This window comes from Danio rerio, chromosome 17 (genome assembly GCF_052040795.2).
Source record: "Danio rerio strain M-AB ecotype USA chromosome 17, GRCz13ab, whole genome shotgun sequence".
Taxonomy (NCBI): domain Eukaryota; kingdom Metazoa; phylum Chordata; class Actinopteri; order Cypriniformes; family Danionidae; genus Danio; species Danio rerio.
Genome location: NC_141037.1, coordinates 34,080,146 through 34,097,895, shown reverse-complemented (window position 1 = coordinate 34,097,895; position 17,750 = coordinate 34,080,146). Strand labels below are relative to the sequence as shown.

Genomic DNA, 17,750 nt, shown 5'->3' with positions numbered 1-17,750 from the left:
AATTGTTTTGATTGGTTTTAATTGTTGCTATTTGGTTGCTAAACTAATTGTTTTGAATGTGTTGATAAAGCATCTGCGAGGGTGTTCTGAGTGGCTGTAATTTGGGGGAACAGAGGTAACAGTAAGTACAGTAACAAAGCAATTTTTTTAAAAGTCCTGACAACATTTGCTTTACTTTTTTTAATTGAATGTTCATTTATTTATTCATTTTCTTTTCGGCTTGGTCCTTTTATTAATCTGCGGTTGCCAACTTATCCAGCATATGTTTTATGCAGCGGATGCCCTTCCAGCTGCAACCCAACACTGGGAAACACCCATACACACTCATTCACATACATACACTACAGACAATTTTTGCTACCCAATTCAACTGTACCATATGTCTTTGGACTGCCTACGTACTGTCATACCTCTTAAACTTATTATTCCTCCGTCTTCTTCTTCTACTTAGACTAAGAACGCATCTCCTTCTTGACCGTTCATAATACAGCTACCAAGCTAACTCCAAAACTCCAAACTATACTGAATTAAGTTGCTATATTTTTTCCAATTGATCCGACCTGCGATTTTCCAAAAACTGACCTGGAAAATTCTGAAAAGTCCCATTGACTTAACATTGGACCAAACTTTATGACCTCATAACTTTGTGCCAGACTGTTATACAGACCTAATGTTGGGCTCATTTAATTCAGACTTCCAATCTGCTAATTACTGATGACCTTTAAACTTACTAGCCACACCCTAGCAACCACTAACAGCACCCTAGCAACTGTCCCATAGACTTCAAATAAATCATTGACTTTACATTGGACATACTAACAACAAACCAGTCATACTAGCATACTAAACCATACTAAAACATATTATTGACATACTAATCATACTAGCAACATGCTAATTTATATAAACATACTAGCAACATGCTAATTCATTCTAGAAGAATGCTAATAACATGCTAATTCATACTAGAACCATGTTAAAACATGGTAATTTATGCTAGAAACAAGATAGCAACATGTTAATTCATACTAGAACCATGCTAATTTATGTTAGCAACTGCCTAGCAACTACTCAGAACATCTTAGTAACGCTTAGTAAAGCTGAATTGAATTGAACATAGCAACGCCTTAGCAACCGCCTAACAACCACCTAGCAACACCTTAGCAGTGACCTAGAACACCTTATCAATCATCTAGCAACACCTCAGCAATCACCTATGAACGCCTTTGCAACCGCCTAGCAACCAATCAGAACAACCTAGCAACAGTTTAGCAACAACCTAGAACACCTAAGCAACTACCTAGCAACACCTTAGCAACCACCAAGCAACACTTTAGCAACTGCCTAGCAATACCTTAGGAACTACATAGCAACACCTTAACAACCACCTGGCAACCAATCAGAATATGCTGGCAACACCTTAGCAATGACCTAGAACACCTTAGCAACTGACTAGCCTCACCTTAGAAACCACCTAGCAACACTTTACTAACAGCTTATCAACACATTAGCAACCACATAGGAACATCTTAGCCTCCTAGCAACGCCTTAGCAACCACCTAACAACCTGACAGAACACCCAGGCAACCACCTGGCAACACCTCAGTAATGACCTAGCAACACCTAAGCAATGACCTAGCAACACCTTAGCAACTACCTGGCAACACCTTAGATACCGCCTAGCAACATCTTAGAAACCAACTAGCAATACCTTAGCAACCACCTAGCAATGACCTAGAACAACTATACACAACTATAACACCTAGCAACATCTTAGCAACCACCTAAAACACCACATAGCAACACCTTAGCAACTGCCTAGCAACCACTTAGAACACCTAAAGCCTGATTTATACTTCTGCGTCAGGTGACCGGCGTAACCCACGGCGCATGCAACGCGCGTGGCTGTGCATTTATCCTTCTGCGCGCTGTCTCTGTCGGTCTGCATTAACACTTCCGAAACGCTAGTTGGCAGTGAGATGTAAATGTTCCTCTGTGTCGAGTTTTTTCGCTACTTTTTTGCTTTTCCTGAACACTTCCGGGATGTACAAGTGGCTCAAACTCGCTCATTTTGAGGCAGGAACCGGCGGACGTGCAACAACTTTAACTATTAGGTAAACACAAAACAAAACTTTCCATCCAGAGCTCCTTCACAGGACTCCGTAAACAATCGCTCGCGCGGCGTCGCACCATTCGCGTGGCTCTCGGTCCCGCCCAGACTCGTCAGCGCTACCAAGCCGACCAATCACAGAGCTTTTATAGTGAGTTAAGGATCGCCTGATACAATAATCTGTCATTAGCTAAAGTTGGAACAGCTGTGAACAATCATAAGCACGTGATCCTCTCGAAATTTGTTTATGAATAAACTTCACTTAATAGTTTTTGCTGACATAAAGAACAAAGAACATTTGCTTTTAACTAGTGGCGCAACAGATCACAAATCTCACACTTAGGACCATGTTATGGTTTTTAGTCACGGATCGGACCATTTTTCAGATTAGCCAAAAAGAGGAGACAAATGTCGTTTGCTTTCCATTCATTACAAAAACAGTACTGCAAGGCACTTTTAGTTTAACAAACAGAACCTAGAACCTGTCAGCTTATTAAAAATAAAATGAAGAAATAAACAGCTGCATAAAGATAAATTGTAATATATTCAGTAGTGTGAAAAATTCACAGTTACTACTACTGTTACTGATAACGCTAAATGTATACATTTAACATTATAATTTGTACAACCCTTATATATTTTTAGTCTCATTTTCAAAAAATGATTCAGATATTTATTTATAAAACTTCATGTTTCATTGCTGGATGTGTCATTTTTGAAGAATTGTTCAGTGGCACATTTTTGATGTCTGGTTGTCGCCACCTATTGGTTAAATTATGTAATTGCTGCCTACAATTTTCATTTTTGAGCGTCGTTAAAAGCATATGATGGTGATTTTAATTTTTACCATAAACATCATTAGTGGTTTACTCTAAACTATAAACCGTTAACCCAGTACTTCTATGTTTTTGATGGTTTTAACACTATGTCAGCTTGACGCATACATCGGCAGACTTGAGATGCAGAGCATGACTGGGTTCGAGTCTGGTGAAAAACAGTTCCAGAAAGCAGGTAAGACAAAAACAGAAGACAAAACATTAAATAAACAAGTTAATAACAAAGTGAGAATGTGGTAAAATCTGAAAATGTAGTGAAAATCAGGGAACTTTTCATGTTTGTTTGTCTGGATTGCTTTTCAAAACACAGTTGGTTGGGTTTAGGGAAGGGGGTGGTTTATCTGTGCTTTTTAAAATACTAAATACTACTAAATACTATACAACCCCCCACCCCCACCCCTCCCCCATCCAAAAATAAAATTATTAAAAAAAATCTAAATTGTGAAAAATATATATACCTAAAATAATTGTCTTAGTAAAAAGAAAAACACATTTATCATTGAAAATGCATTTAGAAAGCATTCAGAAAGTTGCCCCTCCTCTTCCTCAAAGTGGTTTGGTCCACTGCATGCTTTCCCTCATCTCACCAACTCACACAGACACACCTCAGGTCTACAGCTGCGGCTGAGTTAATGTTGAATTTCAGTAAGTAGGGGGTTTTATTCACCTTAAATAAAGCGATTCTCTTCAATGTAGTTAATACAGACTCGTTCATAAATTAGTTGTGTCAAAAATGCTGATTACCGATGTAATTGTCCATGAATCTTCTGTATTAGCGATTAAAATTACTCATCTAGTTAACGTTAGCTTGTTGTGCACTGCAACTTAGCACGCTAAAGCCGTTTCCCTTGCATTGTTTCATTTGTGACGACTTGGCGTAATGTTAACTTTACATTAACCACCAAAATTAGCATATTGTTTAGCTGTGTATTTGCTAAATGAGCACTGTGCTACACTGTGCACACTAACCCCACTGTATTTTTTTGTTTAATCAGTTTCTATTCCGTTTGAAGTGACTCAATTATTTTGAAATTAAAATGGTAACCTTTTTTAATTCTTTGTTTGTATTGTTTTTATTGTTTTATGATAGTTTTGCATTCTTTATGTAAATCACTTTGAATTACCATTGTGTATAAAATGTGCCACAGTACAAATAAACTTGCATTGCAGTGTCATGTATTGGATAAAATGACAGAGAAAATAGACATTTTTCATTGCAGCTAAACGCCAATTCCAAAAAGTTCACATATTAAGGCAATTTGGCTTTAAGAATGAGTGCTTATGAAAATACTACTGTCACATTATCAATCACAGGCAAAAGAGAAAAGAAATGATTGAGAAACAGGCAGAGCAGAGTCAATCAGATGTACAGTGTCAGGTAAGGGTGTTGTGCTTTATTGAAGGGATTATGACAATTCTATTGGGGGGTGAACATTTTTTTAAATGTTTTTGGAGTTGTGGCTGTTTAGCAGATGAACTTCACAGGCTTACTGATTTACAATATGATCGGTCATTTTAACAAGTGTAATGTAAACAAGTCAGTTATTTTGAGTATGGAAAATGTCTTATCCTGCATTTATTCTGCTTCAGGAGTCAGTCTGTTGACTGTAAACAACACAACAATAAATGCAATAAGTAGTTTTAAAGGAAAAATTTCCTTTGTCATTAAATCTGAGAAAAACTTTGAAAATAACCACTATGACATAGTCTCCATGCTATAATAATAATGATGAAACCATTGTTAGCTAAAGGGACATGTCTTTATTAGTACAATTTGGCTGTATTATTTGTGTCCCCTTCAAAAAAATGCTTGAAAGAAATTTTATATATGTTGTCCCCCCTACTGTTAAATCAGACTTACGCCCATGGGTGTGGTGCATGACAGGATTTGTTGTTCCTGTGGTGACAGTCCATGTAACAGTAAATGTTCTCTATAGCGATCAATAAAGGTTAGATCGCTGGTGATCGTGACACAGATATTTAATATAAACAAGAGTAAACCTAGCATATATTGTAAGGTCACTTTTGACACACCCATGTATTACTTTTGTCTTTGCTAACAGGGTCAAAAGCAACAGTATGCAATTTATGTTTAAAGTGAAATTATTTTTGTTCTGCATTTCTACATGTGTGCGGTAGAAACCAAAGGAAAAAAAAAATTATATATATATATTTCTGGGTAAAACTACTGTTGTCCCCACTCTCCCTTACTTTGCGATGGTTAGACTGTTCAGATTGGTTTAATTGTTTTGCTATGTGGTTACTAAGGTGTTATAAATGGTTTATGATATTATATGTTTGATAGAATGTTCAGAGTGGTATTAATCTGTTGCTATGTAGATTCTGGGATGTTTCGGGTGATTTTAGTTTGTATAATGTAGGGTTTTATAATGTGTACTTTTTAGGTGTTCTTTGAGTAGTTTCAGTTGTATTACTATACAGCTGTCTATGTATTCTTATTGGTTTTAAGTCGTTGTTATGTTTTGTTCTTTTCCGAGGGGTTTTGATTGTTGCTAGAGTGTTCTAGGTGGTTTTGCAGTGATGCTATGTGCTGAGTGGGTGACAGTTACATCAAATTAGCATGAAGCCTATTAAGCGTCTAGCCTTTTCTGAATAGCAGTGCTTTGATCATGTTTAGTGCTCTACTTAGTGTGGGAGAGTGCAGGGCACTGACTGTGGAGGAGGGGCAGCGTAGGGTGTGTCTCATGGCGGGAAGCCAGTGGCTGAGGTGCCGTTGACTCATGAGAAATAGAGCTCTAAAGAGGGCGCACCCGCCTATTAAACTCACATTCAGAGCTTTCAGTGATTGAAAATCAAATGACCGGCGGCTGACTTCACTGTCAGAGAACAGCAAGATAACAGGTGTGGCTGTAAAACTGTGGTAGCTCACCATTTCATAATGTTTTAATCACTTTTCAGAGGTCTGTGATCATTCTTCTTTCCACTATGCTGTGTTTCAGTGTTTTCAGATTGTGTCACCATGGAAAGCTCTGGAATTTGTGCTATTGCTACTATGAGGTCAGGACTTTGCTGGTTAGCATGAAGCTGTTAGCCCCTGCTGGTAGATCTCTAAACTACACTGCAGATTTTTAATCCAGTCATCATTTACTCAACCTTCACTGTTTCCAAACCATTTAGAGTATTTATTTTAGTTCTATTGAAAATAAATAAGAATGTTTAAACCTGTATCCATTGACTTCCATAGTATGTTTTTCATAATATTGATGGAATTCACGTTTATGCAGAAAAATAATTCATTTGTAAATTCAGCAACTGCACTATTCAGTTGCTTTAATGCATTTGCATTTCTGCCACTGCGTTTTTATTTCAGTGCCTCTGAAAAGCTTCTGTTATGACAGAGTTATTAAGGATATTGTCTGACAATGACTAATAAAACATTAGAGTCCATTGCAATCATTTTGGCTGGAGCCTTCCGGTCTCATTCACTACTATTAATTTTTATATGTTAAAAGCAGATTCCTATGCTGCTTGATATATTTTTATTCTATATTACTCTACTTTTTATGTATAGTCATGAACACACTTGTTTGTAGGTAGTTTGGCCATTTTCTGCTTTTTTTATTCTTAGTCATTTCTCCCAACTAAATTGGAGGTTCTAAAACAACCGCAAAAACAAGCACACATTGCAGAATAAGGTCAATACTGTCACTATTTTAGAATGTTGCAACTGTCCTGGTGCCAAAGCCCTCGTCACATTCTTAATACTAAGCGCAATGTATACATAAAAACATTGTGTGTGTAATTTGTAAAAATATGTGTAAAATCATGATTTGTTTCTTCACTAAACTGCTGGCCTGGCATGAATAATACTGACTTTGATTTTGTTTATGGATCTACAGTATATTGTCTGTTCACACATACAGTTTGTAGCTCTTACATTCTTGTCTGAGCCTACATCTGATTTCTATTTGTGGAAAGATCAAGGCCCAATCCCAATTTGCCCCTTAGCCCTTCCCCTTACCTCTACCCCTCATTTTGCGCGTTCCCATGAAGGGGTAGGGGTGTCCTGATTCTCTTTATCTTGAAGGTGTAGGGCTAAAGGGAAGAGGTAGTTTTTTCAGAACCACACTCGAAACCAAAGGATAAAAAAAAAATTCCCAGAATACACCAGCCACAACGACAGGATCGCTGCACCCAGAAGTAAGGAGACCCACAAATCAGTATTTTTTTTTCATTATTACGAATTTTTACAACAAACAAGCACATGTTTTAATATATTCATAACTGCATTGGTGTTTAACTGTCATGCTTAAAAAAAACACAAAAAAATAACCGCTAAATTTCCATATCTTTAATCCATAACACTCGAATACCCGATCAGAAATGTCTAGTGGCTATAGGATTGAGCTTTTTACAGAGTCTGCTATAAGGTTAATGTTGTTTTTGGTGTGATTACATACAGTTGAAGTCAGAATTATTAGCCCCCTTTTGATTTTTATTTTCTTTTTTAAATATTTCCCAAATGATTTTTAACAGAACAATGACATTTTTAAAGTATGTCTGATAATATTTTTTCTTCTGGAGAAAGTCTTATTTGTTTTATTTCGGCTAGAATAAAAGCAGTTATTAATTTTTTTAAAAACTTTTTTGGGACAAAATTATTAGCCCCTTTAAGCTAATTTTTTTTTCGATAATCTACAGAACAAACCATCGTTATACAATAACTTGACTAATTACCCTAACCTGCGTAGTTCACCTTATTAACCTAGTAAAGCCTTTTAATGTCACTTTAAGCTGTATAGAAGTGTGTTGAAAAATATCTAGTCAAATATTATTTACTCTCATCATGGAAAAGATAAAATAAATCAGCTATTAGAAATAAGTTTTTAAAACTGTTATGCTTTGAATGTGCTGAAACAATCTTTCCGGAAATCAGGAAAAAAATAATAATTCTGACTTCAACTGTAGAGGAACATGGCTACTGTGTTAATACACAGTATACTTGAGATCTTATTGCCATATTAGATCGTTATGATAACATAATATATGCCTTCAGTGATGTCTTGAAGATAAATACCAAAAAGTAAAGCAACTGGAATAACTACAGCAGTCCCGATCATCTGATCTCATATGAAGCAAGAGATAGTGATGAAATATTATGACGTGTGCAGGTGCTGCTGTAGTGCTGTCCCATTGCTTAGGGGTAAATTTTGAAGCCCTTCCCCCTCACACTCGGATTTAAGGGCCAAAGGGAAGGGGTAGGGTACAAAAATAGAATTGGGATTGGACCCAATATTCACCTCTCCTTCTCCTCACCAAGCAGTTTATTGTGCTGGACAACAGAGGGCCTTCAAGTTCACAGGACTGAGAATAAGTCTTCAACTTATTATGATTTTAAACATAAATTTACATGCAGAAAGCATTATTCATTTCTTTATATGTCAATTTTAAATGAGAAACACATACTGACACATTTATAAAGCATAGATCACCCATGTAAATTCTGTCATCAGTCACACACCTTCTTCTCGCTCACTCTTTCTTCTGAACACAAAATAAGACATTTTGAAGAATGTTGAAAACTGTAATATTTCCCCTTTATTGTGGAAGCCTTTCTTCCAAATATCTTTCTTTGTGTTCAACAGAAAAGAGAATAGTTAATTTTAAGATTTTAAGACACATAAACAAAACATTAATTTCTAACCATGTTTTTAATGCACCTTTTATTTTTACAAAAGCACGATTTATTTCCTCAGAAATATCCAGCTCACCATTTTACTTGCTTAATGTGAGTTTAAGAGCTTTTATATCTGTCAACTTTTATTCCACAACTTATTTCAAAACAACTAAAATCCCTAATTATCCAACCATGAATGGATTAGCACTATAACTGCACCTCTGTTAAATAGGTGACGTCATGCTGAAGGCAATACAGTAGATGAAGCACACAGCGCTCAGCCTACATTGATTGAATTGGCAGAATCTCCCTCCCTATCCTTTTCTCTGTTTTTTTCTTTCTCTTGTTGAGTGCATGGCCAGTGGACAAATAACGCAGGCTGCAAGACGAATGTAATTACAATTCTGCTGAGTCACTTTGTTTTGCCTCTAGATGAGTATCAGAAAGATCATCAGAGGTCACGCTTGGAAAACTGCATTAGGCCGAGCTTTGAATTTATGTGTACTTATTTATTTATTTTTTTGGTGAACAACACAGCTTACAGTATTACTCATGTTTTTTAAGAACAGAGCTGGATGACGATTTTCTTCTTGGGCCTTAAAGAGGTTTCAGTTGCCTTTGAACATATGCTTATATCACTGATTCCTCATCAGCAGAAATGTATTGCTGTGCATTAAAGGAATGGTTTACCCAAAATTGAAATTTACCTCCCAATTTACTCACCTTCAAGGCATATTTGGTATTTTGTTTCTGTTAAATTAACGCAGTCAACGTCAGCGTCAATAGCCTAGTGGTACAGTGCGCTGACATACCTGCTCACGGCGACCTGAGTTCGATTCCCAGCTTGAGGTCCCTTGCTGATCCTTTCCCTCTCTCTGCTCCCAATGCTTTCCTGTCTGAAATCTCTCCTGTCCTATCATAACAAAGGGTGAAAAAAACTAAAAAATAATAGAAAAGAAAAAGATTAACACAGTCAAAGTAGTTATACATTCTATCCTGGCCCTTCCATGCTGTATAATAGTGTTGGATAGCTTCCAAAAATGCATGAATAGCATCATTAAACTAACCCATACACCGCTAAGGGGTTAACATATATCTAACGAAGTGGAATTTTCAAAACAGAAATTTCAAATTTCTTAAATGATAAACTCCAGTCACTGACCTCTGGTGGCAGTCAAATGCACATTATGCATGACTGACATACTGTATATGACGTATGACGGATAGACACATGTAGTGGCATTGCAATAACAATATACTATATTATGTTAAACAGTTATTTAAAGCCAACTACTGTAGTTTTCTTTTTGTCATTGTCTTCTGTGCTAAATAAACTCTTCGGTGAGTGGATCACACAAGATACATCTGTTTGCTTCAAGATTTACACTTGTGCTGTAAAACGTATGGTGATATATAGATCAGGGCTATTCATCTAGTTTGTCATGGGGGCCAGTTTATGAAAAGCATCCTAAAAGACAGATATGACTTGCTCTATGAGTGATGACACAACAGCAATAGAAGAGGCCATATGCTGTATTTTTGCTTCTTAAGACAACCAAGTTGGCCTTTTCTACATTAAAATATTAATATGTTGTATTTTGCAACTACATAACATCACTGCATTGTACAATGTGGCTTTTTTACAATCATACTTAAATGTTGTACTTCAAAGCACAACAAAATTAGTGTATTGCCCAAGTAAGCTTCTTCTACATTCAAACACTTTCATATGTAATGTTTTGAACTGCAAAACAATTATGGATGCAACAATTATTAATTCTGGTTGCAATTAGAAAAATCACAAGAAAACTGCTCCAATTTTAAAGTGTAACCAAATATAGCACAAAATATGAATAAAAAACAAACAATAGTCCATTTCTCTCTTTGGACTTAAAAATAAATGAAAAAGTTTTTGAATTAAACATTATAATTTTATAATTTAATGAAAATAAATATCAGAACAATGAATACATGCATAAAAAAAAGAATAAAAAAATAGTATTTGTTAGTTTAATGTTAGTTTAAGCTATTTATTACCTAAGAATTTAAATGAACTGTTGTTATCATCTGCGTTCATACATACATCATTTTATTAATATGTAATAATTAGTCTAACATATCTTTTGTTTACATTGCACTGAAAGCCTCGCACCACTCTCACCACTACAGCGTGAGATCATTTCTACTGTGTGTACCTGGAGGTCGGTTTGCGAGCCGTGCACCCAACGCTCCCAATATGCGCACCTCTCTATTGGAAATAATGAACTAATAATATGTGAACAGCCTGATGCTATAGTTACTGCAGTGTCAGTGTGCATGCATATTAGCCCCATTACAATCTCGGAACTTTAAACTGGCACACAGTTGGCATAACTTTGATTAGTTGCAGGAGTTCGTTCCGTGCAACAGAAACGCAGCGTTGAGAAGTCTTTAATTAGCCGTAATGAATTAAAGCACTGTTAATAGTGAAACCGCCTAATCATTGCATCCCTATTAACGATATGAGTGCATTGTACAAAAGACCTTTTCTACAAACATATCCAAATGTTTTCGGCTGCCTGCATCACTTCATAACTATAGCGACCGTTTTTTCGACTAAACTAATTTTATTTTTGATGCCTTGGTCACACTATTTGGAGGGCTGGAACAAATTGCCTTGGGGGCTGGGTTCGATCTGCGGGCCACCAATTGAATAGCCCTGATATAGATAGTGTGTACAAAATTACATTAAATGGTTAGATCTTTCGGTAATTCGCCGCACAATGAATAGGTTTTGATCATTGCATTTTGCAGTCTTTACATTACTTTTTTACATTACGGAATATTTATATTTTCATTTTTTTGATAATTTCTCTTGTAGAAATAATTTTGCTTTTAAATTTCAGTAGTTCTATATTTTGGGAATATATATAAATTCTGCAATAGTATTGTTTTTGTCATTTTAATAACTCTTTTTAAATTTAAATATGTCAGGATTTTTTAATTTATTTTCAACCTTAATTTTAGTAATCATTAAACTAATACAGCTATTAATAATATATTACTGTATTTTTTCATTATTTTCTTTATTTATACCAGTTTGTTTTTTTCATTTTTGAGAATAAGAAATATTCCCTGAACAACAATAGCTAAAAATAAAACAAGTTCATATATTTTAAATGTATTTTAGTTCATTTTATTTCAAATTAATTGACTAGCCCTGACATATAATTAAATAGTTAACTAACCCTGGTCCAAATGTCTTTACACTCATTATTAGTTCACACATATAAATAAGAAATAAGAACATTCTGACTACTCATGCAAGCCATCTGTGCTTAAAAATGTGTGTGTGTGTGCATGTGTAAATCACGACCCCCTCTAGTTCACACATGATGCATGTTGAATCATCCTGTGATGTTGTTTTTATGTATTGATCACTCACTTCTGTGAATCTCTCAGTCCTGTTTACCGCCAGCTGATGCCATGTTTTAAAATGAGAAAGACAGCAGTGCAGAGTCCTTTTTCTCACTATAATCTCACTTTCTGAAGGCCTGTGTTTCTCCCTCCGCCTTTCCAGCTATGCGCAAAACACCACCCTCGTAGTATGTATAGCAATCCTCCAGCACAACCTACACGTCCTGTTCTTATGACATGCTGAGATTAAACGCACAGGACAAAACCAACAGAGCCTTCTTTGTTTTCCCACTTTGTTATGGATTTAAGGTGAGACACTGCAGAAAAAAAAAACTCTTACGGATTTTTTTATGCATCAATTTTGAGGTTTTGGGCATTTTGGATTTTTATATTGTTTTATCAGGCAGTGTTTTATGTGTGCAAAATACTCTTTTTTGTGGCAGTTGATCTATTTGTGTATGTAGATTTCTATTACAATAAATGTTTTTTCACATGCGTCTCAAAATGATTTATTTTTCTTCTGCTGTGAGCCATAAATCTCCACTTCAGCAGTTTTTACATACACCAACCTGCAGTTGTGTTCATATCGATATGCTGCTGCAGTAGTTGTTTTTTTTACAGAGGAATACAGTATGTTTATGTTTGATTTGGCACATTATATGAAACAATACTTACTCCCGTGACAATTTATATCAAAGTTGATATTTAGCCACACTGTGTTGGTGTTTTGTAGCATCTAATTGTTACGAGGTGGATCGTTAGCCCAACGCCACCAACCTGGAGAAGCAGGACATACACACAGACAGTATGGACAATATAGCTTACCCAATTCACTTACAGCGCATGTCTTTGGACTTGTGGGGGAAACTGGAGCACCCAGAGGAAACCCACGCAAACACGGAGAGAACATGCAAAATCCACACAGAAATGCCAAACAACCTAGCCGGGGATTGAACCAGTGACCTTCTTGCTGTGAGGCAACAGTGCTACCCACTGCACCACCTATATAAAACAATACTTTACAACAAAAAAGGAACTTGGGGAAAAAATTCTGATGCTTGCATTTTTTCCTCAGCTAGAGAGAGATTAAAATAGTTTTCAAAAATGTTTCCCTCCGTAAAAACTTCAATCAATCAATCAATCAATCAATCAATCAATCAATCAATCAGTCAGTCAGTCAGTCAGTCCGTCAGTCCGTCAGTCCGTTAGTCCGTCAGTCCGTCCGTCCGTCCGTCCGTCCATCCATCCATCCATCCATCAATCAATTAAAATAATAATCAAAATACTAAAAAATGTTTAAAAGTCAATTAAAATAAGTTTTTGGACTCATACAAATATTTTGGATCCAATATTTAGGCTTTATAATAATATATAAAAATTAGTGCATATTTAATGATGTAATGCGTGCTTATTGAAGCGTAATAGTAGTAGTATATATGAAATCAGTCAACTGGGAAAGAAATGATGGTGGCAAGCAGAAATGTCTCAGAATTTGCTTCACACATTGACATCCTAAGAGCATTGTTTTTGGCCACAAAGCATGTAAATCTGACTGAAGCCCATTTATGTAGACCAAGGGTCCCCAAACTTGGCCCTGGAGGGCCGGTGTCATGAGAAATCGGGCTCCCCCTGACAATTGGGTCCGCCTAGGATCCTATTGGTTCACTGGAGTTGTAATAGGTATAGTTTGTAGTTTATTAAAATATTAATTGATTAAAATATATGTATAAATGCAGTGAAATCTCGATTAAATTCATGTAATTTAAAAGAACGTTAAAATGACATAAAACTATTTTAAATTATGTATTTCGTATACTGATAACTGATAACTATGACGCTACCATTTCTTATGTGAATATATAATGTTACATAAATACATAAAAGCATCAAAAAGCCATCATTTAATGTTTACAAACGTTTCCATTATTTTAACTATGCATATCTTGAACTTTTAGTTACCGATAATAATGTTAATATGGTTAGTGTTGTTAAAATGTCAAGACTGAGAATAGACTATAAAAAGCAGCAAATAGGATTGTAATGTGAAGAATACAATAGTTTTTGATCAGGCATTCAACGCAGAGGATCAATTGAGGTCCTAAGCGGACTCGATTGTCAGGGGGGACATGATTTCTCACCACACCGGTGTCCTGCATAGTTTAGCTCCAACTTTCTTCAACACACCAGCCAGAAGTTTCTAGTGTACCCAGTTAGAGCTTAATTAGCTAGTGCAGGTGTGTTTAATTGGGGATGGAACTAAAATATGCAGGAATCCGGCCCTTCAGGACCGAGTTTGGGTGCCCCTGATAGACCATTTTAGGGGATATAAACAATAACAATGATACTAACATATATGCTGTTCAAAAAGGTCCACATATTATTAAATAATGTTAAGCCAGCTGTTTGAATTACATCTTGTTGCATTTCACAGGCCAATGACATCACCACATTGCACTAATCTGTAAACTAAATGAGCTTTTAGGGGGCTGAAATAACATTTAATGACACAATTATCATCTCCAGAATAAATGCTCTGTGATATAAAGCGCACTTTTTAAACTGCCATGTCGTTTGGATGTTACTGTTGTCATGGCAGTATGGTTGAATAAACAGAGTGGTTTCAAGAAGACGTTACTTATGTCTTTCCATGATTCACTGTTGAGTTCACTTGTTCCGCACGTGAGTATATAAATACACAGAGTGGAAAACTGTACTTCATGATCATACTCTCTCACTGTAGCAAATCTCATTGTGCATTACAAATCACCCCCTACAGCCACCTCAAAATACAAATTACTATTTAGGAAATGTTTGAAATGCTCAACAGACTTTTCTTTTGTTTGTTTAATTTCTGTTCTGTTTGTAATTGGAGTCTGTTTGGCCACTGTTTGGTCACATTGTCAGTTTAATAGCTGAGAATTAAAACCCAAATTTCAAGATAATGAAAGAAAATAGGTACTACTACATAAACATTTGGAATAATTCATTCATTCATTCATTCATTCATTCATTCATTCATTCATTCATTCATTCATTCATTCATTTAATTGTTCATTCATTCAATTCTTAATTAATTCATTAATTCAATAATTTAAGTATTCATTAATTCAATCATTCATTCAATCATTTATTTATTCATTCAATTATTCATTCAATTATTAATTCATTCATTCGTTTAATTATTCATTTAATTATTCATTTTATCATTTTTTCAACCATCATCAATTTATTGATAATTCATTCTAAAATACACAAATAAATTTATTGTATATTTCATTCATTTACTCATTCATTCCATACACACACACTACGGACAGTTTAGCTTACCCAATACACCTGTACCGTATGTCTTTGGACTGTGGGGGAAACCGGAGCACCCGGATGAAACCCACATGAACACGGGGAGAACATGCAAACTCCACACAGAAATGCCAACTGACCCAGCCGAGGCTCGAACCAACGACCTTCTTGCTGTGAAGCGAACATGCTGCCCACTGTGCCACCGTGCAGGCCTTGTATATTTCACTCCTTATTTATTAATTAATTTATTATTTTATTTATTTATTTATTTTTTTTCGTAATACACATATAAATTCACAATATCAAGAGATTATAAATCTATTATAAATTCTGTACCTTTTTTTTCTTACAGTCGATGTTACAGTAAGTGATTTGACATCCAATTTAAATTTAGCAAAAGATAGATGCATATTTAAATACTGTCCATTAAAATTCCTTGTTATTTTATTATTCATTCATTTATTCATTTTTTTCAACTTAGTCCCTTTATTAATCTGGGGTTGCTACAGCGGAATGAACCGCCAACTTATCCAACTTATGTTTTGCGGATGCTCTTCCAGCTGCAACTTAGTACTGGGAAATATCCATACACACTCATTCACTATGGACAATTTAGCTTATCCAATTCACTGATACCACATGCCTTTGGACTGTAGGGGAAACCGGAGCACCCAGAGGAAACCCACGCGAAGGTGCAAACTCCACACAGAAATGCCAACTGACCCAGCAGAGGCTCAAACCAGCGACCTTCAAATCAGCGACCTTCACTATCTACTGCGCCACCGCATCGCCAGTTATTTTATCATTATTTATAATTATAGATTACAGTAAATCTGCCAAGATTTCTATGTAGTTTCATATTTGTATTTTTTACAAATCTAAAACAGTGTAATGGAGACCATCTCTACCTTAATATAATGAAATATCCACTGTTACTTGTCATTTTAATAGCCAAGTATTAAAATGAAAAATGATCAACAGTGGTATGAGATACTGTATGTCTAAGAATGACAGGTATCATACAGTAAAAATGAATGTTCTCTGCAGTAAAATCTCTTACAGCCATTTGGGATTTGTGACGTGATATTCAGTGTAATTCTATTCCACATTGTGTCTACTGTAACGCAGTACAGTATTTGAATCAATTATTGCAGCATGCATTTGAGATATCATATTCTTGGTGATTCGATGACTCTGTGCTCTTGTCTCCATGGTTACCAATATGCTGGGGCCGAATGTGGGCCGAAACTGATAACAAGTCCACAGAGAAAATCAGTGAAGGAAAATGCGTGGACAATTTCTCTACATGTAGAAAATGTGTGTAGAGGTGTTTGAATGAAAAAAGTGAATGGAAAGGAACATTTTGGTCTCCATCAGATGGGTTGCAACTCTAAAAACAAAACAACAACAACAAAAAAAAAAATTATAATAATAATTACAAGGAAAAAATGGACAAATAATGTATAATAAAATATATCTTACCATAGAAAAAGGCAGGTCACAAAAAAAATGTAAAATTTTAAAAGAAAAGTTTTAAAGTAAAATCTAAAAATTTAAAGTACATTTTTTTTAACGCCAAACACTAATTTTAAATTAGTTTTAATGCCAAACACTTATAATTTATTTTATATATTAATTATAATCTATTCTATTCTATTCAATTCTATTCTATTACCGCTATAGTTGATTTAGATATATATTTTTGATTTATTATATTATTTTATACTGTTATATATGCATATATAAACACACATAAGGTTATATATACACGCACATGCACACACACATACACACGCACGCACACACACACACACACACACACACACTTTATATTGAGTTTTATATATTGTCGTTGCACTAGAGTAAATAATCAAACATTTAGAATATTTGAAATATAATTTTCATAAATGTATTTGAAAATGATCATGTGAATGTGTTAAATTAAAATTTAGATTTCACATGTATATAATTACAATGAAAATTAACAAAAAAATCACATTTTACAATGAACTCGTAAATCAATTATTTAATTCTAGTTAATGTAGGTAACATGAACTAGAATGGGCAATAATAATTACTCAGCATTTATTAATCATAGTTCGTAGATCAACCCATAGTTCTTATTTCTATTAAAATCCAAAAGTTGTGCTTGTTAAGATTAGTTAATGCACTGTTAAAGTTAAAATGAACAAACTAAGATGAATACATGCAATAATTGTGTTTATATAAATGTCACATTAAGCTGTATAGAAGTGTCTTGAAAAATATCTAGTAAAATATTATTTACTGTCATCATGGTAAAGATCAAATAAATCAGTTATTAGAAATGAATTATTAAAACTATTATGTTTAAAAACGTGTTGAAAAGATGTTCTCTCCATTAAACAGAAACTGGGGAAAAAATAATGAAGGGGCTAACAATTCGGTGGGGTTGGGGGGGTACTAATAATTCTGACTTCAACTGTATATA

General features: G+C 35.0%; 1 protein-coding gene across 18 annotated transcripts in view; it reads right to left on the bottom strand.

The window, feature by feature from the left end:
• Positions 1-17,750, bottom strand: part of LOC147833119 (uncharacterized) — a 127,404-nt gene that overhangs the window by 14,123 nt on the left and 95,531 nt on the right. For 13 of the 18 annotated variants that reach the window (XR_015513486.1, XR_015513505.1, XR_015513495.1 and 10 more), the window contains one exon: positions 9,397-9,497. The exons of 2 other annotated variants lie outside the window; for them this stretch is intronic. Coding sequence is in view for 1 of the 16 variants with exons in the window: in XM_087290744.1 (XP_087146870.1) it covers positions 9,401-9,497 (97 nt within the window). In the remaining 15 variants the exon portion in view is untranslated. Of the gene's footprint in view, positions 1-9,347; positions 9,523-17,750 lie in introns of those variants that run through there. 3 more of the 18 variants (XR_015513490.1, XR_015513498.1, XM_087290744.1) reach the window with 2 other exon arrangements.